Genomic DNA, 23,360 nt, shown 5'->3' on the forward strand with positions numbered 1-23,360 from the left:
ATCAAACAAACTTTTATCATGTCTGAATGCAGCCACAACGCAGCAAGTGGACCTGAATGAAGAATACAATGTGCAATATGGTGCCTAGCCCTTTAAGAGTTGGTACATCTTACAGACCACTACCAAAATCTTATGTGAGTTTTGGTCCTGAAACATTTTCTGATCACCATGACTTTAAATTCATCTTTAATGGCAAGAATTTTGAAAGGCCAAATGAAAGAAACACTCATAAAAAGGTAAAACTACATTTCCATTTAAGTTACTGGCAGCAACAAAAATACAAAATATATATAGGGGCACTCAGAACGCAGAATAGATTTTTTTCTATTTAAATCATTTTATATTAAATTTTGTATGACATACTGTTTAACAACAAGAAGTTTCAACGACATTTTAAAAAGAACAAAATGCATATGAGAGTCTGTATCCTAACGAAGGCATTAAATGAAATTAGAACAAAGGGGTTAAACACAGGAAAATGGTTAGTCCCATAAAACCTTACTTGTAGTCTACAAATTCATCCCTGTTCTGAATGTTAACAGATGGGAGGGGGGAAATAGAAGAAAGGAAGGTTGATTATTAAGATGGCATGAATTACTGTTCAATATTATAACAGAATCCAAAGCATCCTAAAGAGCTTTTCAACCAACACTTAATAAATACTAAAGTGACATTTTAGAGTTTTCATATAGGAATGAAAAAAAAACCTTCCCTTTTCCTTTATGAAATATAATACTGGTTAAAACCATTGTCAAAACATTTCATCATCATGCATTTAAAATTAAAAAAATGAGGATTTATATGAAGAGGTAGATTAAAAAGAAAAAAAACGATTCACCATTCTTTGTCACTTTTATTCAGTAGATTTTTCTTCTCCCCTAAAGTTTCTCATTTTTTAATGCCAGACATGGCAAGGAGTGATTACAGTCAAACAGTTTATTAAAACATTTTGCTCTTTGCAACACAGTCGCCCTTTACCACTGACCCATTTCATGTGCTTTTTCTTTTCTCTATACACCACCACCAGGGCTGGGGGGGGGTTAGGAATGGGGTTTAAAAGGAGAGGGGAGGAGTCCAGGAGGTGGAGGAGGAATGCTACAAGCCACAGCAAGAACGAGCTGTTATTTAATAATAAAACGGGGCCACAAATAATACAGTAATGAGGTTACACAATTAAATCCCACAGCATGACTTGAAGGCTTTTTTTTCTCCCGTGGTTGACGTCATCACAATGGAAGGCATAAAAACTGGAGGAACCAAGTGTTGAGACAGTCAGACTCTAGTCCATTAGGCAAGATGGTGGAACAAGTCATTTTTTAAAAAAGTGCCCTGCCCTCACCAGAATGGCTAGCAGACACGGAGAACTCCCCAGCAGAGAGACCACCCATGTAGCTATCTATAAAAGTGTGTTGTCAATATGGCACGTTTGTTTTTTTAAACACTGGAAAAAAGGATCACCAAATGGACTGCCATTTCTCTCTCGCTCTCCATTTTCATCCCTCTATTGTTTAACAGTTACAAATGCTAGATTCATCTATCTGATCTATGCAGGAAGTGGACTCCTCTGCTAGGAATGCTAGCCCTAATTCACTTTGTCTTGAAATATATACAAGTTGTTTGTAGTGGCAACAGCAATGATGTTTTCCTTGGGATGCCAGGCCGTGTGTAGAATCTTCTTGTTGAAATCTAGACTGTCGACACTAATCTCATCCTTCTTCCGTTTGCCGCTCGCGCAGACTTTCCGGGGCTTCAAAACGGTGCGGGGCTTGTTGTTTTCCCGTGATGCTTCTAAAGTGATATCTCGCTTGGTGTTCCTATCAAACATTCTGAAGAAATTGTTATAGGAGCCTGTCATTACAACACTAAAAAAAAGAGAGAGGGAAAGAGAACAAGACAAAAGATGTTCAGCATCACTGAATGCATTTCTTACATTAAGCTGCTCTTGCAGGGCTTTATCCCACATGGTCGTGTATTGTGACTATTTACTAGAGGCTAAAAACAGGTCTACCATTTAAATCCCAGCAGTGGGCCAAATGTAATTTTCCAAAGAGTTATCTGCATTTTTAAAATATTTGGTATCACGTGAATGTTAAAACCCAGCTATGTTACAGGGTTTCCATTTTTTTAAAAAACACTTTAATTACATTAAACCTTTTCAAGCATACTACTGTACTTGTGCATGGACACATGGCAGGTGTGTGTATATAAGAACTGAACTTTGGACATGGCATTTCCACTTCAAAAAATGTAATGGTAACAATGGCTTGGATCAAGCAGAAAGTCTCTGCTAATGGAAGGAGAAATGATTTTCACTAATTCCCCTTTGCAGCCCCAGATCTCCTACTCCACCCTCCTGCTGTTCCTGTAGGGTACCCTCCCCCCCCCCAGAGGCAGTATTCTGGGGATCACTTTGGGCTGTAGCAGGATGGGGAGGCAAAAAAGTTCCTGTTCTCCTGACTGAAATCTCTTTGTAGCGATTTACAGCAGGTTCCAAGCCTCTGGAATAAAACATTTAACATATGTACTCTGAATTCTTATACAAATTTACCTAGTAAATAGTAAATAATATATAGTAAATAATAAATAATATATATGGACCATGAAAACTGCCATGTGTACAGGTGCTCCTTGTGCCAGAAAGCACAGTGGGTTGCCTCAGCCCAGGTGAAAGTCAGCAAGAGGTTAAAGTTTACTCTGCCCCTTTCCCACCCTCCATGGAAACCTTCTCCCAAACCTGGCTTAGGCTAAAGTGGGAAGCAGAGAGCAGAAAACCTTTCAGCCCCGGTGAGCCTCTAAGTTACCTGACCAACAAGGAACCCTTCCAACCTCCGACCACACTCTAAGTTACACTTACCTGTCCGATCCGTTCCAACAGCACTCGAATTTGTCAAAAATGCAGTCATTTTCATATAACGAACAAAGTTTACTTCTGAGGTATTCGTGCACCTGCAAGCAGTTGGGGGAGGGGAGGGAGACAGCACTGAGTAGAGAAAGGAAATACAGGCCAATAGACCAACTCAACAGAACAATAATTCCTTGAACCTTGAATAAAGGAGATCCACCAGACTGTACACACTTCTGTCCCAAGACACATAACACTGGGCTGGGGAAATTGTGCCATCAAAGCCTTGTCCAACCATACAAGCTGATGCAGAATGGTGGTTTTGAAAATGAGCTGTGGTCTAGGCAGTCCCTGGCTCAAATGTCACCTGTCTCACAAAATCACTAGGTGGCTTTAGGCAAGTGATCCACTCAGCCTCAGCCTTCACGCCCATGATGTGGATAATACAGGCCGACCTTCCAGCATTGTTGTACGGAGAACCTGACTCTTCCATTTTCACTTGCATCTGCTGCTCTTTAAGCTATCAAAATGCTGCTCTGGAGAATCCCTTAAACTTCAGGACCAGCTTCTGGGGGACATAGAAGGCTTTGCTAGGAAGGTCTTTGGATTCCAACCAAGCAGGATCTAACTGCGTACTTGGTTGCAATCTTGCCCATTTGCTTATTTAACATAATGTCCAACAGAGCCTTGAACTATTCTGCAAAACATCTATTTTATCTTTCTTAGCATCCATAAGCCCTGACCTGGATGGCCCAGGCTAGCCTGATCTCGTCAGATCTCAGAAGCTAAGCAGGGTCAGCCCTGGTTAGTACTTGGATGGAAGATCACCAAGGAATACCAGGGTTGCAGAGGAAGGCACTGGCAAACCACCTCTGTTAGTCTCTTGCCATGAAACATCCTCCCCCCCAAAAAAAGGGTCGCCATAAGTCGGCTGCGACTTGACGGCACTTTACACACACACAGCATGCATAAATGAGTTCCATTATCCCAACAAAACCCAAAAAGTGACTCTGAACAGTCATTTGTTAAACAAGGATACTTAAAGGCTCACAGTGCTACTCTCGAAATGGGGGGAAATGTACTGATGAGCATTTTCTCTGCTTACCTGGTACGTTTCCACAGGTCTGTTTTCCATATTTAAATCCCAGATTTTCACAGACAGATAGTCCCTAGTCATCATATATCGGCCACTATGGCTGAATTTGACATCCGATATGGAGGAGATGATTTCAGAGAAAAATGACCGGTTGCTGGGGTCTTCAGGTTCTTCAAAAACTGCAAGTATGGGACAACCATGCCAATTTGACATTTGTATCTATTCAGGGTGAATAACCTCATGCACATATTTTAAAAAAACAAAACTGCAAAATGACTACTAAAACACAGCTGCCCAGTAAAACATTTCCTAAGGCAATTCGAGAGACTGAAGAAGTATTCTTAAAGCGGGGAGGAATTACCTCCCTATGGACCTGGTGACAACTTCCAGGAGACGTATAAGTGGGCCTAGGTACCTTCTGAGATAAACAAAATGACTTTTAAAAAACAAATGCATCAACATGATTTTTGTGCCAAGAAAAACAGATGCCTGCCATCCTGTATAAAATATGCAAACCAAACAAATGTCTACATTGTCTAATTTGCATTATTTACCTTGTCATTTACATCTCCCAGGGGAGAGTAATAAGCCATTCATAGCCATGAAGCCCTGCATCCTCAACCACGAAGAAGTCTTACTCTGCAAAATGTTGGAGGGAGGGATGGCACACTTTCAAATGTATCTTTGAGGTCATATGGACCAGAAATTTAAGAAACCCTTTTTTAAAGTCATGAAAAGTCGCAATCTGCACAGGGAACAGAGTTCTACCACAGTACCAAGTTCCGTACTTGGTTTTCACTCACAGAACCCTAGTACACATACGGTTATAGTGTGTAAAGTTTCTCACCCACCCATTCAGCTCAGCTTGTGTATTGCCTCGATTGCCCTTTGATGCATGTTACCTCGAAGCCCAATCCAGGCAACATTATAGATTTGTGCTACTCAATTCCACTGCATTACAATCAGCAAATCTTGGGACAGCCACATGCTGCCCTGTCATGCTGCATGACAGTGAGTGGAACGGACAAGAATATTCGCAACTATATGCCATTTTTTTTGCAGGGTTGCAGGTGGGGCTTAAGAAGCACTCTTTCCTCCCCTTACATCGCCACTGTTCTACCCTAGCAAACAAAAATGGGTTTGTCAGGATTGTAACAACTACTCACGTTTTGAATGCCTATCGCAGAGTGCCGACGCCCGCATGTCACACAGACGTATTGTTCCTTTACTGCTGCTGTATACGAATGTGTTACAGCTGTTTGGATGGAATTCTGCTGCCGTTATCACTTCAGTTAATTCTTCCATGTTGGCAGGCTTAATATCTACAATATCTAAAGATTTTTGACGTTAAGAGCTCTTATTTTCATCAAGTTTCATAGCATGGTATTGAACAGGGCATAACTCTTACAGCCTAAGGAGGAGAATGGATTTTTGGAGGAGAACACTATGCAGGCAAGATTGGACCGTGCTAATCTTCAGCTGCTCAGCCATTTCTGAAGTGGATTTATTAGTGCCATCTCATCAATCTGATTGGCCAGGGGCTGACGGGAGTTGCAGTCACACACAGTGTGGCAGGAACGCTGCTATTCCTACTCCATGCTGTTTAACACCCAAAGGTGATACAGCCCCAGTCTTCAGGTTTATCATTTCCATTCAAGGCTCTTTCGCTTGCTCCTGCCACCACCATACATATACTAGCAAAGAGTCTATGTATGACACATGGCCCTGGAAGTAGCACACTCGACACAGGTATGGTGGCTCACAAATCTTTTGTCCCACAAAATTCCGAACAAGACACTTTGTGAAGACAGGACTCCCTTTAAGCCACTCTGGAGGTCACACCTTGTCAGAACTGTGCAGATCCAAACTTTTCCTCCTTCTATTCATGTAATGGTGGAGCGGGATCTGGATGTCCCTGGTTCAAATCCCCACTCTGACATGGAAGCTTGGTTGGTGACCCTGCCATGGACACTTGGTTGGTGACTGCACTGTCAAACTCATCTACCCCACTGAGTTGTCCTTGTGAGGATAAAAAGGAGGAATAGAAAACAGTGTTGGGCAGAGGAGGGGAGAAAAGGATTGTAAGCTGCTTTGGGTTCCCAATGAAGAGAAAAACGGTATAAATATCTAGATAAATAAGAATACAAAATAAAAATACAGGCAGCCAAGATGTGTTGATTTGTTAAAAAAACAAATAACCGACCATGAGTTGGATGGTGGAGTTACAGAACAAGACCAGATAGCCAGGGTTCTTCTTGTCTCCTTCCTTGGATGTCATTGTCATTGTCGTCGTCATCATCAAACCCTCCCCAAACCATTTTGCCAGTTTTCTGCCTTTCCTTAATATACAATATGCCAATAAGTTATTTGGTAGCTAGAAAACATAACTTTAAGCATTATTTCACCTTAACCCTGCTTGTGCTCCAATTACCTCTTCAACAGTCCAAAACCAACAAAACAACAAAAAAACTCATACATTAGATAACACTACTGGACAATTCATTTACGCCGAACCATAACATGTTTTGTTTGGAAGGAGGGGGGAGAAGAGGAAAAAAGGATACTAAAACTTCTGTCCGTAATTTCTAGGTGCCACAAATTAATCCGCAGGTCATCTGCAGACAGGTACGTTTCATAATCACTATTGATGGAGATAGAATTGATGTGGTACGTGTGGGCATTGGCAAATATCCTTCGCGGACTGGCTTCCACCATGAGATCCATGGGCCTGAATACTGGCACCTGCAAGACACAGGAGAATGGATACACGTGCAACTGAACAGAAAGACCAAGTGATGACAACACACCTTCCCATGCATCATTCAGCAACAAAGATGGGAAGCCAGTGGACACTCATGCTAGGAGAGACATGGAATGACAGGCATTTTTAAAAAAAGATCATGCAGGGAAATGACCAGCGCATATCACTCAATATCGTTATAGGCACGGTGACCATAATCACCAAAAATCTTGATCTTTGAAAGCAAAGCACCATCACCAGTCCTTGAAAAACTAGGCAGGCCTGACAGGATGCTGATCTTTTAGTGGCTTGTCCAAAAGGCCTCGTCAGAAAGTAAACAGCCTGGCTGTGTTACATAGTGGACGTGGCAGCAGGAAGGTTAACGTGACAAAGGATGCAGCTACTCACCCGTAATGTTGTGACTGTAGTGGGGTCCCTGTACCGCCCATCTTCTTCTTTCAAGTTATAGCCTTCGGGTCTTTTGTCCCTTTCACTGATTTTCCACAATTTTATTGTTTTGTCTGAAATATATTTCAGCAATCAAACAAGCGGCATTATAGGAATGCTTCAGCTCTTCATCAATACATTCAATTGATCATATGAAGTTGCTTCATACCATTAGTCTATCAAGGTCAGCGTTATATCTACTCAGATCGGCACTGGCTCTCCAGGGTCTCTTTAATTGGAGATTGAACCTGAGACTATCCTGCACACACAACCATATTTTCTACTACTAAGATATAACCATCTCTGCTAGGGAAGAAGTGTATAGCTATGAACTGAAACCAGGTGCAGGAAACAGAAGTGTATCTTGTAGCTCAGCAGCCCTTGTTGGGGCCCAATCTGAAACTACAATTCTAAAGGGGAAAAAAACTGTTTTCAGATGATTCACACACGTTCCAGCAGGTGCTTGCTTAGAAGAGACATTCCCTCCTGGGTAAGAAAAATGCTTTTCCAATGTGGTTCCTGCTGCCCACAGTTTTGTAAAATACTTAAATTAAAAATAGTTTCCTTAAAAAAAAAAATGTTGCCGCCTCAATCAAGAATCCCTTAGAAACTGATCAACCAAACTGACTAGGCATTTCAGCCCTAATATTCTTTAAAGCACACAATTAAAATGTCTTAAGGGCACACATCAAAACAAGAACCATAAATGTAACAAATGAGTATTTGAAAACAAGCACAATAAAAAAACGTAGAACCAGTGAGAATGTGACAAGGCTTGGTTTGCTGCTGTATTCACTGGACCTTACAAGTTCAAGTGTACGTGTGTGTATGGAAGGCAATTTAGGTAGTCCTGTCGATATCAACAACAACAACAACAATATGGGAGGATAAGAACCTAAGAGCAGTCCCACTGGGTTAGATCAAAGCTAAGTCCAAGTACAACACCTTATGTCCAACCCTGGCCAGCCAGATGCCTCCAGCAAGCCCACAAGGATGGCAGAAGATATGCTTTGTAACACAGCCACATAGTGCAATAGTCTGCTAAGTAACTGGAGAGGGGATTACACACTACAGGAAACCCTCCCACCTTATGTACCACAAAGCGATAATCCACACCAAATTTAGAAAGCCTTACCATTTGTGGACAATAAAAACTGAGCAGCATTTTTCTGGGGTAACCACCTAATTTTGTTGATCTTCTCTTCAATTTCTAAGCTTTTCAAGTAGTCGAACTCTGGTTCATGGCTTTGAAAGGTACTGTAAACATTGTATTCTCCTCTGCTGTGAGACTGTGTTTTGTTCTGAAAGAGAGGACAGGATCCGGTGAGCAGCCTGGCTGTATGTGCCCACTATAGTTTACACCCACCTTACTTAACACACTGGTTGTAGACTGTCATTCAGTAAAATAAATCAGCAATTAAACCCCATGGGTTTAGCTGACTAAGTCTGCATTTGTGGGCAATCTGAAACTACAATTCTAAAGAAAAAAAAACCTGTTTTCAGATGATTCACACTCGTTCCAGCAGGTGCTTGCTTAGAAGAGACATTCCCTCCTGGGTAAGAAAAATGATTTTGAATGTGGTTCCTGCTGCCCACAGTTTTGTAAAGTACTTGAATTAAAAATAGTTTCCTTAAAAAAAAAAAAATGCTGCTGCCTCAATCAAGGATACCTTAAAAACTGATCAACCAAACTGACTAGGCATTTCAGCCCTAATATTCTTTAAAGCACACAATTAAAATGTCTTAAGGGCACACATCAAAACAAGAACCATAAATGTAACAAATGAGTGTTTGAAAACAAGCACAATAAAAAAATGTAGAACCAATGAGGATGTGACAAGGCTTGGTTTGCTGCTGTATTCTATGGACCTTACAAGTTCAAGTGTACGTGTGTGTATGGAAGGCAATTTAGGTAGTCCTGTCAATATCTTGATTTCAGACTATTCAAGATTTAAAATGCCCTCTAAGAAGAATGTATGTTGAATCAGCACATTTTTGATTCTCTTACACACTCCTCTCTTTTAAAACAAGCTTTTTAAAAGCAAAACTTAGTAACTCAGTAAAGATTAAGTTTCTAACTCTGCAGGTCAGTGATCTTCAAAGGATTAACTGCAGACTCACATTTACGTTCCAACAATGTCATAGTCAAGCTATGAAATGAACAACCCCCTTCCTCCAAGAAGTGTTAGCAGGTGTTACAGAGATGCATCTGAGACCCAGTCTAATATGATAGATCACGATGAGTAGTCGTGTTAGTCTGTCTGTAGCAATAGGGAAAAAAGGAAGAGTCCAGTAGCACCTTAAAGACTAACCAACTTTCTGGCAGGGTATGAGCTTTCGTGAGCCACAGCTCACTTCTTCAGATACAGCTGTATCTGAAGAAGTGAGCTGTGGCTTCTCATGAAAGCTCATACCCTGCCAGAAAGTTTGTTAGTCTTTAAGATGCTACTGAACTCTTCATTTTTTCCCAACTGCTCCAGTCTAATATGGACTGTGGCCAGATGGGTAGAGGCCACAAGGGAGTTGCGGAGGGCTAGATGTAAAATGTGGGGGGGACCTCATTTGCCCCATGAGCTTCTGGCTCCATCCACCCCATGGCACATCATTGTCCAATATTGTGAAAGAAAGTAAGGCAGAAATAATCTTGACTTTTTAAGAGCTGGAACACTTTATGGCACACACTCTGTGTTGTGACACTCAAATCCTAGAAAGGAAGGCAGAATCTTGTGCACTTGCTCATTCCCACTCGACAAGTACAGCAAGGTTGAGCACAACCCATGCCATAGAACGTATCAGGGACAGCTAATGCACAGCAGGATGCCCTGGTTGTGACTCATGGCTTGTCTTCAATTCAACCTGTTACCTAAATCCAAGTACCTTGCCTGCCCGTACCTGGAACCAGGACACAGTGACGCAATATGCACAGGTGTCATGCACGGTACTAGGTGACGCTGACAAAGAAAATCTCAAGGAACTTTTCCACAGCAGGAGTTTTAAAGCCAAATCCCAGCCCAGTGTAATTAACATTGTGCCAGCATGAATCTTCCTTGGGCCGTCAATTAGAGACGGTGTTCACTTCCTGCCTCTTAAACCACTCCATGTTGCGTTGCACTGTTCAGCCGCTACCACGTTCCAGCCCTGGGATGACAGCACCTCAGCAGGGAGTGAAAACAGAAAGCCTGCTGAAATTCTATGCAGCGATCACGTTGCAAGCCACACACTGTGAGACTGCCTGCCAACTGAACCGAACATATAGATGCCAGCCTGCTGATTTGGCACGCTTTATAAGCAACGCAAACATACACACCACTGCCAGGGAGAGCCCTCTCCAATGCAGAAGAGAATAGGGCAGCACCAGCATGAGCAGAGCCTGGAAATGCTCTAGATAGGTCAAACTGTATCCTGTGGGTGGCTTGACACACCCTGGATACTTTCAAAGAAGAGCTGTGACATGCAGAGTCCAAAGGCAGCCCCATGTAGAGCGCATTACAGTAATCTAACTTGAATGCGATGACAGCATGGATCACTGCGGCCAGATTACACTTTTCAAGAAACAGCCATAGCTAGCAAGCCAGCCGGTGCTGATAAATGGAGCTATGTGCCACAGAGGGGATCTGAGCCTTCAACAGTAAGCCAAGATCTAATAATACCCCCAAGCTACGAACTTGTTCCTTTGGGAGAGTGCAATCCCCTCCAGGACTGGCTGGCTCTGCAGTTCCCAAGCAGCTTCTCCAGTGACTGACATCACCTCAGTCAGGATTGAGCTTCAGTTTATTGGCCCTCATCCATCCCTTTGCCTTCTCCAGCGACCCATTCAGGACTTCCCCAGACCCACCTGGCTTAGCTGTAAAGAGAAATAGAGTTGGGTGTCATCTGCATATTGGTGGGTACCTCACTCCAAATCCCTGGATGACATCTCCCAGTGGGTTCATGTGGATGTTAAATAGCATGGGGGATAAGATGGAACCCTGTGGAACTTCACAGCATAAATGCAACGGGCAGTCCAGCATCACCTTCTGAAATCAGTTGGTCAAGTAAGAGCAGAACCACTGTGACCCCTATCCCCAGCCCAGCCAGCCTCTCCAGAAATATACCATGGTCAATGGTATAGAAAGCCACTGAGAGGTCCAGGAGAATGGGGAGGGGCTGTGGCTGAGTTTGTAGAGCATCTGCTTGGCATGGAGAAGGTCCCAGGTTCAATCCCCGGCATCTCCAGTTAAAGGGACTAGGCAAGGAAGTGATGTGAAAGACCTCTGCCTGAGACCATGGAGAGCCACTGCCAGTCTGAGTAGACAATACTGACTTTGATGGACCAAGGGTCTGATTCAGTATAAGGCAGTTTCATGTGTGATCGTGTGTGAACAAGGATGCACTCCCCATCACTCTTCTGGCAAAGGTGCTCAGTTAGGGTGACCAAGGCTGTTTCCATTCCAAAGCCAGGCTTGAATCCAGATTGAAATGGTTCTATATAATTCATCTCCTCCAAGACCACCTGAAACTATGTAGCCACCCCCTCCTTGAACACTTTTGCCCAAGAATGTAATATTAGCCACTGGACAGTAGTTGTTAGGTCACTGAGGTCCAGAGATGCCTTTTTTAGGAGGGGTCTCACAGATGCGTCTTTCGAAGTATTTGAAACTACACACTCCTGCAGAGAGGCATTTATTACCTACTGGGCCCAGTCAACCACCCAGCCCAGCTTGATGCTATTAGCTATGAGAGATGTGATGGGGGGGGGGGGGGAGAGAATCTCACATCTCCTACTTTGTTTTACCTCAGATAATTGAGACAGCAGAGGCTTTACTCAGTTCATTAATAAAATAACATAATTTTATTATATTTCACAGGGAAAGGTATTGGAGAAAAAACTAGTATTAAGGAAAGGTACAAATTTTCGATATAATGAATTGCTCAACAAATATAGCACACATGTTATTTTACTTAACCCAGATTTCCAACTCTTAAGGTAGCTTAGTCCCAGAACCTGCCTACAGAGGTTCATGTGTATACTCTGGTGCCTACAACTAGGAAGTATGGAGATTCTCCCTTCTCCCTTCCTTTTTTTCTCTGTAGAGAAAATTACTTAAAGTAATTTTCACACAACACTTGGGCCAGGAATATCTCTTTCCTCAGAGACTATTCCTCCCTCCTGTGAATAGAGTAGGGACCTTTTTCTCTAAACTCTCTCTTTCGCAACCCTTCAGGTTTTTCCCCCAACTTCCAGGTAGTAGTAGGAGATCTCCTGCTATTACAACTGATCTCCAGCTGATAGAGATCAGTTCCCCTGGAGAAAATGGCCACTTTGGCAATTGGACTCTATGGCATTGAAGTCCCTCCCCATCCCAAACCCCGCCCTCCTCAGGCTCCACCCCAAAAACCTCCTGCTGGTGGCGAAGAGGGTCCTGGCAACCCTGTCAATGGTGGTGGCTGCCATTTTGATGTGGTTTAAAGCTGTTACTATTTACTCCTTGTGTTTTATATGCTGCTCCCAGGCCTTATTTTTACATAAAGGTTAAAATGAGAACAAAGTGAAACATTAAAGTATTAGTTACCTAGTTTACAGCGTCCCATATGGGCATCAAAGTAACTCAAAGCTATGTTAGCGATATGATCGCCACTAATTGCTTTGATGGAACCAGAACACAGGGAGGGCAGGCTTGCTTCAAACTGCTAGCTGCCAGCATCGAATTTTTCAGTCCTAGCTGATCAGATAGGAAATCACATCTCACCTGCCTGTGACTAGCTAACAGGCATGATCGGCTCTTAATCATGCAAGGAACTATGTATGGATCAATTAAGGGAAATGAGTCAATCAGATGACAGCTATTGTTTCAGCTGAACGTGTGACCTCACCCTCTTCCACATTCCCATTTTGCAAAATGGGAACCAAAACAGCCCACACAGTTGTATAGGAAAGTTTAGTAAAACCGATTTAAGTATTTGGCCGGGGGGGGGGGGGGGGCGTGGGCCGGACAGTACTAACAAATGATAAGATTGGCTGCAACAAAGATAAACATTTGTGTATCTACCTCACTGTTAGCAGGCACATATTCTCTACAATCTTATTTTGGTATTCTATCACACCTTGAGTATCACAGCTTCTTCCCAAAGGGGGCTGGGAAACAGAGTCTTCCCAAAGGGGGGCTGAGAAATGTAGTCTGGCAAGGATGTGGAGAATTGTGTTAGAAATCCTTAGCCCCCTGCAACAGAGAGCTACAGCTCTCTGGGTCCCCAAAGGAAAGGCATTCACTTCTGAAACCAGTTTCACACTGGATCTCAAAGCAGCGGCATGACTGACAAGTTTCAAAACCAACAAAAGTCAAGCAGGGTGTTTTTTTTTGGGGGGGGGGTGTGCAACAATGGTAAGAATTTAAATGGGTATGATCAAGATAGCCTCTATGGGCGAGAGCTTCCTGAACTTATTATTTATAAACAGACTTTACATGCACCTTTGCTTATCATTTCTAACATTTCACTAAAAAGATAATTTTACAGGACAAACTTGTACAGCATGGGTGCATTTCACAAAATCAAAAGCAACCTTGTGCCAAACCGAACAGCCATGTGGGCCTGTCCTTTGATTCTACCAGTGACCTTCTAGTCAGCAGGAGAGGGTAAGAAAAAGCAACGTTGCTTCCATTAGCAGCTTGCAGTAACGCATCTGCATTTTAGATTTTGATTGCTGGCTGTCTTCAGTTAATATACATAACAAGAAAACAAAAATTTTAAAATCGGGCTGCTGTTCCCAGCCGTATCTCCACTAGATGGCACTAAACGATCGAAGTGTGTTATGCAGCAACAGCCCATTCAAGGGGTCTCAAATGTGATGCTTAAGCAGTCACTTTGTTCCAGGGCTTCCAGCAAGCCACGGTTTGCTGCTATATTAACAAACCTGGAAGACTGTTGGGCCTTCTGGACTCTGCCCTGACAGAAAAAGCTAGCTTTTTCTGCTTCCATGGCAAAATCTCCGTTCGCTGTTTACGTTCTGAATCAGCAGACTTTATTAGCAGAGAAGTAACAGCAAACTATGGGTTTCCATGGAAACAGAAACCTCTACATTATTTGGCTGAACATGAATCTCCCCAGAATTGTTCATGAAGCAGAAAATCATGGTTAGCCACTAATATCTGGACTGTCGTTACGCATGAGTTTCAATGTATACACAAGGCATTGAATGTCAAATTTAATCATTTTATCGTATCAATGCATAAAAGGCATTAAATATAAAACAAAAGGCCAAAAATAGTATAAAATTAATCCATTTCTAATTAGATAACTGAGGTCAACTTTAATTTTGTGTTTTCACCATTCTGCGATCAAGTAAAAAACAGCCATTCAGAATTCTCCATAGGAGATACTTGAAGACCCAGCTAGTCACATGGTCAGGAACTTCCTGGATTATACCACTTGAACCTGCCAGTAGGGGAGCTTAAGGGCTTCTAAAAGCATAAACCCTTGCATGGGGGATGTGGGAAAACCAAAATATTAGAGAGTCTGTAACTCAGGATCCTCCCACATTAGTTTTCTACTTGCAGAGACTTGGATATTTCTTGCATGGGGCAAACAACATTCAAAACCATATCCATATTCCAGCAAACTGAATTGGCACACTCAGAAAGACTTCCAACAGCTAGTCAGTCTGGACACGGAACATGGGGCTACCTCTGAATAGTGCTTAGAAGGTTCAGTCGCTGCACAATGAGGCAGTGATAGTTGATCCCCAGCCAACAGATATCAGTTCACCTGGAGAAAATGACCGCTTTGGCAATTGGACTCTATGGCATTGAAGTCCCTCCCCTCCACAAACCCTGCCCTCCTCAGGCTCCACCCCCAAAACCTCCCGCTGGTGGAGAGGGAGGACCTGGCAACCCTACTTCCATGCTATGCCCTGGCTTGGAACCAAGGTATCTTAGAGACCGCCTTCTTTCATGGGGACTTCCATTATCTCAGGACTTCAGCTAGAGTTCCCTTCTGCCTTCCTACAACATCGGAGGAGAGAACACAAGAGAATCCATGTTGGATTAAACCAGTGGTCCTTTTAGTCCAGCATCCTGAAGCACACAGTGGTAAACCAGCTGTCCTAAAGGGCCAGCCAACAGGGTATAGAGCCAGAGGGCCTTTCCCCATGTTGCCTCCTAGCACTGGTATTCACAGGTTTTAAGCCTCTGAATGTGAAGGTTCCCATTAGTCATCATAGCTAGTAGCCACTGATGGATCTATCTTCTATCAATCTGTCTAACCCCCTTTTAAAGCCTTCTACACTAGTGGCCTTTACTATGTCCAATAAATTCCACAATTAATTGTTGAGTAAAAAATATGTCCATCCTAAATCTACTGCCCATCACCTTCATTGAGTGCCCCTGAGTTTGATTATTAAGCCCCCCCCCCACAAATTCTAGAGCTGAGTGAGTATACAGGAAAGACCTTTTTCGGCTATGGTACTCTGATACCTTTTTCTCCTGAGAAGCCCATTTCACTCCCTCATCCTTTGCTTTCTATCACCTTGGTACAATCTTTTTGTTCGGAGCTGATTATTTAGTTCTACTGGCTTTGAATCCTGGGGGGGGAAACCCTTATCAAATTGAGTCTTGATACTTACGTTATTTGATATTTTGGTGTGGGATTTTTTTTAAAAAAGTTATTAATTACTTTGCCAGCCACCCTGAATGTTGCATAACAGAAAGATGGAGTATTATAACAAACGCCACATGATTTTGCTGAATCATTTCTTGGGCAGGCGCAGATTCCTGCAGGAAGTTGCAAACTCATGGAGCAGGCACCGTGAATACTTTATTATTTCAGGCAATCCTAATTATATACCAGGCACAGCAGAGGGTTCCAATTAATATAAATGTTATGCAAATAGGTTTAATTCCTTTATTACGCCTAATTTATTCCAGTTTTGCTGGTCAGGAGGAAAAGCAGGAAGCTAAACAAGGCACCCACAACAACCGACAACCTTACTCATCCGCACTCTCCTGGCTTCGTTTGGCAGGACTGCTCTCAGGCACATCCTCTTAGATGTAAAAAGCAAGTTACCTAGCTCACTATGACGGAGATTAGGCAGACAAGCACATAGGACAGAGTTCTTTCATTCGTGCTGTGGAACACTGTGGAACTGCAGGAGGTTCATCTTGGTTCTGGTGTTCCAGAGACCTGATAAGCCATTTTGTTTTGGAAGGCATCTGGTGTTTTTATTTCTGGATCTGATGTGCTCTTTTGTATTGTGCTCTATCGATATACCAGTTGCTGAGGTTTTTTTAAAGCCCCCCAAAGCCATCTGTTGGCATGGCATGTGTAGGAGGGTGGAAATGCCAGGGGCTGAGATAAGGAAAATGGCAACAGGGTTCACAGGATGTTCAAAAAGTTTCCAGTCCATGCATTCAAAGGCACTTGGATTGTGATCTTGGGAGAGAATGCAGCAAAAACCCAGAAAGGAGACAATTAGGGGATACCACGTGGAGGCTCTCCCCCATCCCAAAAAAAAAAAAAATGCTCTAGTTTGGATGCCAAACTGGAGCAAACCTCCATGTGAAAGCACCTATAATTGTCCTCCAAAGAAGGATTCTGTGTTTTGCTAACCAGGCCTGCTTTTATGTTATCAGAGGGGAGCTTGGAGGAAAATTGGAGGACTCCTAAAAACAGAAGCTTGTCAGCTACAGAGAGATTTGTAAATGAAAGGGAACAAACACTCAGAGGCTTAAATCTAAGGAAAATAGGCCAGCAATATGTATAGGTGCATGCTAACATAGAAGTCACTGACAGCTAAGACGATACATTTTCTAATTACATGGGGGGGGGACCCTGCACCCCTCATCTTTATTCCAAAGACAGCATACGCTACATATAAAAGTGTTCTGGATTCAACTGGGTGGTGGTGGGGGGAGATGCACAAAAGACTGGGGGTAAATTGCATGTTTCACTGTCACCCCTCCCGTAACAATTTACTGCACCTGGGGACATACAGACTGCCCTATTTCTCTGTGCAACGTGCAGAATACAGAGGTGATAGCATCATATCAATATGGAGGCATTCTTGGCCTTATGTAATATTTGATAGCAGTCAGATAACAGGTGGCCAATTAACTGCGGTGCCAGTAGAAGCTACAGAATGAGTTCCAAGTGGTTCAATGGTTTTCAAAGCCACGGAATAAAACACAGTTAAACAGTTGTCGCTCATAAAATATAAGTGTCTTCTGTGCTTATAAATGGTCAGAGCTCAGCTCACCTCCCATACATCATGGGTAACCTATATCTATTTCAGACAAAAAAAATGTAGGGCAAATTAGTAGTTAGTGCAAGTGTAAGCTGCTAAAGGAGGTTTCAGTAGATGACAAGAATCACTGAGCTCTAACTTTGCCTTGTTCAGCCTGTTCAAGAGTGCTAGGGATTGCATCAAACCAGTTCCTTCTACTTTTACAAACCCATGAGCATTACAGAAAAAGTTAACTGAAAAAAAAATCTCACTGATTGACCACAAACCAACCATAACAAGGAAAACATGCATTTCTAAGAACCATAGCAGGCCTCAGACACCATCGATTCAGAAGATGTTTAAGCCATGCTGTGCTCCCAAATAAATTTTCCTTTAAAATGTAGGTCTATCCCTGTGTCACGCAATGATGAAAAACCATCTTTCATTGGCACTTTTCAAAACAGATCATATTCCAACTACACTGGACACAGCTTTCACATTAAGGACCCAACTTCCAGCTGAAGACGTTAAAAGAGATGAGAAGGAACACATGAAGCTCCCTTATACAGAGTCAAATAATTAATCTCAAGAAGGGCAGCATTATCTCTGGATACAGATTCACCAAGAAACGCAAAAGATTTTTAAAATTAAATTTCCAATGAATCAGGAAATTATGTTATTGGGGATAGCGCCAGAGATTTTGGAAAATAACCATAGAGAACTTTTTGGATATCGGACGACTGCAGCAAGGATTGTACTGGCAGCATCATGGAAACAAGTGACTGTTCTGGACTTAGAAAAGTGGCAACAAAAAATTGAAGAATATGCGGTGATGGCCAGATTAACCAACATCCTGAAAGAAAGAATGATTGAAGATTCACAGAAGAAATGGGAATGCTATTTTGATAACTGGAAAGTGTAGAATAAAAATCTAATAGAGATAGAAAACAATAGTTATATACCTTGAATAAGCTATAAAGATAAATTTAGAGTATAAACATAGATAAGCTAAGTAATGTTCAAGTAAATATCATAACAACAGAACAATGCTCATGTAAACTGATCCCTGAAGTAAGCACAAAATGTAAGAATGGAAGTGTATGTATATGCTTGTTATCTTTTCTTTTGAAAATGTTAATACAAATTAAAAAAAAAAAGAAGGGCAGCATTATCTACTGCAGGGGTGGCTCCAGCTTGGTGCCCGCCAACACCTTTCCTGGTGCCGGCCAAGTGTTTTTAGGAAGCGAGTGGGGTCAGGTGGGGCTTGTGCCCAGCAAGGCTTCTGATTAGCCATTGGAAAGTTGATGAGCTGTGCCGATATTTAAAAATGTAGCTTTGGCAGCAGTTGCCACCGCACCACAAGGATCTTCACTATTTGAAAGCAAGCAAGCTGTGGCAGCCATTTTTGTGGCTGGCTCCACCTCTTGCAGGAGACATTTTGTGGCAGCCGTTTTCTGGCTGAGCCACACTGTGTCAGAATTCCAAAGGTGCCCACAGGCTCAAAGGGTTTGGGGACCCCTGGTCTACAGGGTGAAGGCGCTTCCCCAGGGTCTCACACAGAGGTCCTTCACATCACCTACTACCTGATCCTTTGAAGTGGAGATGCTGAGGACTGAACCTGGGACCTTTTGGGAGCAAGGCAAAACCGCTGAGCCCCACTTCTCACAGAACAGCAACACAGAACTCACCTCCTGCTCTTGTTGAAAGATGACCACTCTGCCGCCCTTGTCTCCAGTCGCTAGCAATTCTCCAGAATGATTAAATTCTACTGTAGAAATTATATCTGCTGTATAATAAAAAGGAAAGGTGTAAATTAATATTGTTTACATTTGTAATGAAAATCAGAACACCAATCTTCTCATTGCAATAAGCCAGACCGCAACATTTGAAATCAATGTTCCTCAAAAGTAATCTTTCTAGCTGCCACACTCTGGACACACAAAACATGAATTTAAAAGCAGGCACCAATATGCTTTACAATCTAATCTGTCATCCCCCAAATTAACAAATAATTTCATTCATTAGCACTTTGGGATAAACCAATGCTAAGGTCATCTGCCACAAGAAGGTCACTTAAAACTTACGTATGGCAGACACAACAATACAGCAAGCCATTCATTCAAGAGAAGGAGCCCCAGCCCCCCTTTGCAACAGCATGGAAGTAGTTTATGGCCTTGTTGAAAATAAGGCCTTATTGGTATTGACTGGGATACCACTGGCAGAACATCTGCTAGAACAGTCCTTCAGATTTTCAGTCTTTGCAAAGAATGAATACATAGCAGTCTCTCAGCTGCAGTTGTGGCAGATTCCTTAACATCTCCCAATTCCCCCCAGGTTCAATTCCCTTCACACAAGGAGAATGAAATGTTCACAGTTAAAACAGTTACTGGAGAAAGCAAACTTTATTGCTGGGAGTTTTGCTTGGTGAAATAATGCTGAGATGGGGGAAGGAAAGAAAAGGTCTCCCTTCCCAGGTCAAACAGCAGAACATTATGCGGTGTCCAGACCATTCATCAAATGCAGCTGCTTCGTCTGAAGGGTTGTATCCCCGAGAGTGCAGTGGCTTTAGACAAAGCCCCCCCTCCCCAATCGCTAAAGCTATTTCCTGGGAGAATCCCCAATGCCAGCTGTTGGCACAGTGGTGGGATGAGTCTCCCCCCATTTCAAGACAGGGGAAAAAGAACAGAGTCAAACAGAAAACATGTTGGAGCATTTCCTAGCAAATGCTCAGGAATCCCAAGGGATAACCCATCACACATTTAGAGAGCCATGGCAACTTTTCATCCAAGGAAGAAATAAACAGTTCCACATTTTGTCCCCATTCTCCACTCCCTCCCCCGGTCCCCACTCAGCCCATAGTGCTTAACATCAGAGGAACTGCAGAAATGAGGGTAGGGGTAAGAAGAAGGCAAGAAAACACTCTGTGGCTTATTGCAAAGAGCTGGTCGGTGGCCTTTACTAGCATACCTTTCCCCTTATGAACACCAAGATAAATGTGCACAGCATGAATGAATCAAACTAAGACCATAGGATAAAGTTGAGCAGCAAACCCCACTAATGTGTTGGTAAAGTGTCATCAAGTTGCAGCCAACTTATGGCAACTCCATAGGATTTTCAAGGCAACAAACAGATGTGATTTGCCACTGCCTGCCTCTGCGTAGCATCCCTGGATTTCCTTGGTGGTCCCCTATCCAAACACTAACCAGGGCTGACCCTGCTTAGCTTCCAACCCTTTAATCGTGTTAGTTGCAGTTTTCTGCAAATTTCCCTGCTCTACAATATCTTTTTTAATGATACAGCAACCAGAGCCATACACAGTATTTCCAGGTGCAGTAAAGGGTAAGGAGTCTGAGGTCTTTTTGTATTAAAGATTACTAAGATGGGACGTGACAGATGTTTATAGAGTTGCTCACGGAGTGGAGAAAGTAGAAAAGACTAAGAGAACTTTTTCCTCCTCATATAATACTGGAACTCTCAGACACCCAACGAAGTTGCTGGTTAGCCGATTAAGGCCACCAAAGGGAAGTATTCCTCCACTAAGAACAATTACGGTAACTTGTGGCATACGTTACCAGTGGATGTAGTGGGAGACAATACTTTAGTATGCTTTAAAAAAGAGATCAGAGAAATTATGAAGAATAGCTCCATCAATGATTAATACCCATGATGACTAAATGGAACCCCCATATTCAAAAGCAGTAACCCCCTGAATACCAATGCTGGGAGACAACGTAAAGGGGAGGCTGCTTAGAGGTCTGCTGGACACATCTGGTTGGCTACTGTATGAAAGAGGATAACGAACCACTGCTCTGATCCAGCGCAACTATTCTTATGTAGGTTTAACCTATTACTGGTGCAAACCATGGTTTGGCACAATGAATGAATTGAACAAATATTCTTGAGTCCAAAATGTTTCCTTGTTCCATCAAGTAACACTTCCAGGAACCTCCTTAATTTGAATGAGAAGTATCAAACATACATTCTGGTTTGATGCCCAGCCCTGTCTCACTATCACAAGCCCAGTGCGGGTTAGAACAACTCATGGTGCAATCCTAAACAGAGTAACCTCTTCTAAACCCATTGGTTTCAATGGACTTAGAAGTGTGCAGATCTGCTTAGGATTGCACCCAAGCCTGCCACCAGCAAGTTTCTTCTACATTTGGAGCCAAATGTCAAAAGTTTTAAATTCTAAGATACAGAGATAGGAAAGAGTTTCTAATTCCTAGACCCCCTTCTGTGTGTCACCTGCCCACGTGGACTCTTCCTAGCCCTACAAATCTACCAGGCCAGCTTATTTGCAGGCCTACTTAACAGTCTCTTATTTTCTGTCAGAACTTGCACCCGCCCCCCACCCAACTATACATAGATGAGGCTGTAGCTCAGTGGTAGAGCACATTACTTTGCATGCAGAAGGTAGGAGGTTCAATTCTCAGCACTGGCAGATTTTTTAAAAGGAGAAAATAGCAGTACTAGAAAAGGGTTCTGCCTTTCCTGGGCTAAGGTGGCATCACATGTTCAGCCATGAGGGGTCAGCAGTAGCTGTATAGGAGAAAATAGGGATAAGAGTACCAACTGATATGCCAAATTTAATAGACTGCTCCAGAAAACTAACAGTCACTCAAAGGGATGAGTTTCTAACCAATTTTTTAAAGGTTAACTTTAAAACAAGCTTACGTGGGGCAGCTGCAAACTGCTGGCAAACAGATCAAAACTGTGCAGTTTTACAGTCCCCTCTGGAAATGCAACTGTATAACTGGCTGGGAAACCCAGAGCTATACAACGGTCTGCATTGGAAGAACAGAGCCAATCTGGGGTTGGGGTGGGGAAGCTGCACTGTAGAAATGCCACGTTGCATCTCACTGTAAAGGGACAGGAAATTGGCTTTGGAACCTAATGCAGATGGTAAAATTCTGTAATGCTAGTTTACTGGCGGGGGCGGGGAGGATGCTTGTAGCACAAACACACATAAACCACCTCATCAATGCAAAATGTTAATTTGCTCTGGAGATCTGAGTCGGTGAAAGTTGGGGATGCACATTTTATGCATCATCACACAACCAGATTTTTTAAAAAGCCGTTTTTAACTTGCTGGTAGTCTACCTGGTCTTTCACATTTGCAGAAGCTACTAAGGAGCAAAAATGTTGTATGCAAGCACATTTTAAGTCTCTAACACCATGCTGCACTTCAAACGGCAAGCCTTGGGATCTACATACCACTTGCCACCTCTGAGATTTGTACGCACTTTTAAGCCGCTTACAAGCAGGTGCAATTTCCTTTACTATTTACAAAACCAGCTGCAGTTCCCATCTTTAGCATCCCCAAACCCTCCATTTACAACCTAACATGCTTTCCTTCACAGCATTTTCTTTTTTGCTGGAGTTCTGTAGGCAATCTGTTGTTTTTTAAAGTGGTTCAATTATTATTATTATTATTATTTTTTAAAAAAACACCTTTATGCAACGCCATATTTAAAACTTAATCATACAGGAAAAACTTTGGTTCTTAATAAAAGAAGTACAAAAGGGAATCTGCTTCTCCTTGACGGAGGCTTCATCTAGTTTCTGGGAAAGGAAGTATATATGCAAGGCGAACAGAAGGACGTTTTGTTAATAACGGCAAACACGGTGCCAACTCAGTGCGATTTTGCGTAAATATAAAAAATCAAGCGGGCAATTAGCCAAGCAACCAGGCAAGCGGTGGAAAGCAAAGAACTCACCGTTAAAACTAGCGCATTCCCATACCTTGGTCAAAGAAACAAGCAGACATCAAGGCACTGTTGTTGGACTGGGCGGATTTAATTGTGTTTGAGAACGGACAAGGGAAGCATTTCATCTTCCGCAGGACACCGATTTGCTTGTGTATTTTCATCTGTGTTAACACCCTTGGCTGCCAAACCAAATGAATGCGAGTCCTTTCTTTGAAATGGTAAACGGGTATCTCAGTGGATAATTACACGGGAGGCTATTTTTGTCCTTCGGCACTGCAACGGGCAACGGAGCATCCAGAGAACGTGTCTCTTCCTCGCGCCTCCTCCCCCCT

At 42.7% G+C, this 23,360-nt stretch overlaps 1 protein-coding gene across 4 annotated transcripts in view; it reads right to left on the reverse strand.

Moving 5' to 3' along the window:
• Positions 1-785: 785 nt before the first annotated feature.
• PPP2R2A (protein phosphatase 2 regulatory subunit Balpha) overlaps positions 786-23,360 on the reverse strand; it is a 57,840-nt gene continuing 35,265 nt past the window's right edge. For 2 of the 4 annotated variants that reach the window (XM_056860929.1, XM_056860927.1), the window contains exons 3-10: positions 19,009-19,103; positions 8,261-8,426; positions 7,087-7,199; positions 6,503-6,680; positions 5,105-5,269; positions 3,948-4,117; positions 2,855-2,946; positions 786-1,862 (exon numbers count right to left, since the gene is read on the reverse strand). In XM_056860929.1, coding sequence (XP_056716907.1) covers positions 1,583-1,862; positions 2,855-2,946; positions 3,948-4,117; positions 5,105-5,269; positions 6,503-6,680; positions 7,087-7,199; positions 8,261-8,426; positions 19,009-19,103 — 1,259 coding nt within the window. In that variant the 3' untranslated portion in view covers positions 786-1,582. Of the gene's footprint in view, positions 1,863-2,854; positions 2,947-3,947; positions 4,118-5,104; positions 5,270-6,502; positions 6,681-7,086; positions 7,200-8,260; positions 8,427-19,008; positions 19,107-23,360 lie in introns of all 4 variants that reach the window. The other 2 variants (XM_056860928.1, XM_056860926.1) reach the window with 1 other exon arrangement.

The sequence above is a fragment of the Euleptes europaea genome, chromosome 14 (assembly GCF_029931775.1).
Source record: "Euleptes europaea isolate rEulEur1 chromosome 14, rEulEur1.hap1, whole genome shotgun sequence".
Taxonomy (NCBI): domain Eukaryota; kingdom Metazoa; phylum Chordata; class Lepidosauria; order Squamata; family Sphaerodactylidae; genus Euleptes; species Euleptes europaea.